Below are 2,553 nucleotides of genomic sequence, written 5' to 3' on the forward strand. Positions count from 1 at the left end.
GAAAAGAAGCTCTCTTTTCTCAGGTTCAGTTAGAAAAAGCTTGGGGAAAAGGGATCAGGGAAGACAAATCAATACACATTCATGGCACATGATTAGAGTAAATGGTAAATCTTTGTTGGTGTCTCTCCCACTCATGATGAGTTTTCACTTAACATGTCATGAAAAAGTTTGATCTGAATTCTGACACTACATTTAGCCTCTGAGACAAAAACTTGCTCAAGTTGAAAATAAACACAAAGGGTGTCCTGCCTGGGATCTGCATAGTATCCTACAAAAATGTGTTCTCTTCTCACTGCCACTACTGAGCAGTGGATCCCAAGGATACTTATGTGGGTTATAAGGTTCAGAACATTGAAAGGTATCTAACCATACCTCTAATTCAGTGAAGAAGTCACTAAAACAAACAAACATGGTGGCTATTCATTTTCTACTTGTTGAGAAATTGAATAGCTTCAGTGTACCCAGGTCATAATAATTTTTTAAATTTATAATTCACAAATATATATTTCTTTATAACGAGCCAAAATATTTCTCCCTATAACTCTTCCCATTGCTCATTTTAAACCTTCAGACTCTGTATATCTTTCTCTCTCTCTCTTACACACACACACACACACACACACACTGAATAATCCATATTACCATATATTTAAAGACAGTCATGATGTCCTTCAACCCCTAACACTTCATATTTTCTCTTTTTCATGTCAACATAGCAGATTTACTCAATTAGTTTATATATTTTATGAATGCTTTTCACCTGGTTGACATCTCTGGACGAACTCTAATTCAATACTGCTTTGAAAATGTAAACTCAAAACCAACTATAATTGGCAGAAGAAGGTGTCTTCACTAAAAACATGATGAGAATATTGGCTTTATATGGGCATACTATCAAAAATAAAAATCCTTTCCAGCTTTGATGGTGGAAGACATACACACTTATTAGGTCTTAGGCAGTGGAGTGCCCCCCAAATTTCACCATACGCCTGCTGCCTTTTCCTAGGGAAATCCAAAACCATTCCCTAGGTGTTCTGAAGCTCTGGAGCCCCAAAGATAGATCGCAAATCAAATTTTGAAAATCAATAAGGAACAATGAGAACGTATCAGATGCAAGAATGAATGAGTTTATTAGGTCAAACAGAACTGACATCCTGCAAGAAGAATTTATGTAATTCTGAGTCAATCATTTCAAAATTACACACATGCACTTAATATTTTGGTCATTCGTTAATTTCACCGTCTGAACGAACTAGACAGTCAGCCAGTACTCGATGCTGGAGAAAGGGTGAAGAGTGAGGGGTGAGAGGGGTTAGCTAACATTACTGAAACCCTTTGAGAGCAGCTGTAAAAAGAGACTGAAGTATTTTGCTCAAAGTGTCTGGAAGCTCAATAAGTTGATCTACAGAAGGCCGATCTATAGGTTGGCCTGTAACATGATGACTGACAGCTCCTGGAGGAGAAGTAGGTTGGGCGGCAGAAACTGGATCCATAGCTCAGGGAAGGGAAACCACAGACTCCATAACCCAGGGGTTTGAAGCCACTGGACCCACAGCCCAGAGAGTAGCAGCTTCTGGACCCACAGCCCACAGACCCAGAATAAGTCGTCTGGAAGGGACCGCAGAACGTGGAGGTCCTCGGGCGGGAGCAGGACGTCTGGCAGGGGCTGGACACCACGCAGGACGTCCGGCAGCTGGTGGGCTCACAGGAGGTCTGTTGACAGCCGCTGTAGAGGTTGGAGCCCAGCTGGCAGGTGCTGGGAGAGCAGAGGTCAGTGCGGTAGACCAGGTTGCTGGGGGAGGAAGAGCCACAGGAGGAGCTTGGGTAGCGCAGGTAGCCCCCAAGGGACTGGGAGGAGACGTTTCCAGAACAGCAGCTGTAGGTCATGTTGGCAGGAGATGGGAGTTCAGCTGAGTGAGCGTCAGAAGATGCTCTGAGTTTCAATGCCATGGTCGGGACTCCATGATATATATACTCTTAGACCTGGGTGTGTCACCGTCCAGATGTCCCTCCTCCGCGCTTGTCATTTTATGCAAGAAGGCCTCTCTAGGTTATTGCTTAAGTCTCATTTATCACGTCTTCACATAATTGTGCTTCAATCACTCTGATACACTTAGGAAGAAGCTACTCAATTTAATTCCCCAGAAATTCTCTGTGATTTGATCTTTGAAGTTACATGTCATCAGATTCCCAAATAGCCTCCGCCTTATGGTCCATGTGGATGGTGAGTCCTTGCCCCACCAAATGGAATTGCATAAGCTTCCTCTTCACTTCCACGAAGTTATCAGGAGAATCAGTGGTTTGTCCTTTGCCTCACAAGCACATTAGAATGGATTTCTCCAAATACTAACTGCATTCAGCAGCACCGACAATCAGTTGAACCTTTTACTCTTTTTCTCTTCGAATTAATCCATGTAATTACTGATATCTATTAATTTAGCTTAATTAAATTGTAGATTCATTGGCAAAGCACTCAGCCTGCCTTATTCCGTGATATGCCTGGCTTTCTCATGTGTTGTGCTTGTCACTGGAATTAAGGGGTATGGATATTAC

At 42.5% G+C, this 2,553-nt stretch overlaps 1 protein-coding gene across 1 annotated transcript; it reads right to left on the reverse strand.

Annotated features, from left to right (window-relative positions):
- Positions 1-1,389: 1,389 nt before the first annotated feature.
- On the reverse strand, positions 1,390-1,950 carry LOC124527343 (keratin-associated protein 13-1-like). Its single transcript, XM_047100514.1, has one exon. It carries the CDS (start codon positions 1,948-1,950, stop codon positions 1,390-1,392), a length of 561 nt encoding a protein of 186 aa, XP_046956470.1.
- Between the last annotated feature and the right edge of the window lie 603 nt (positions 1,951-2,553).

This window comes from Lynx rufus, unplaced genomic scaffold, assembly GCF_022079265.1.
Source record: "Lynx rufus isolate CCGP_SWC_20201006 ecotype Redwood Valley unplaced genomic scaffold, mLynRuf1.p SCAF_5, whole genome shotgun sequence".
Lineage (NCBI taxonomy): Eukaryota > Metazoa > Chordata > Mammalia > Carnivora > Felidae > Lynx > Lynx rufus.

Excerpts from the sequence above, each read along its gene's own strand:
- LOC124527343 (XM_047100514.1), bottom strand. The coding sequence starts at position 1,950 with ATGGCATTGAAACTCAGAGCATCTTCTGACGCTCACTCAGCTGAACTC.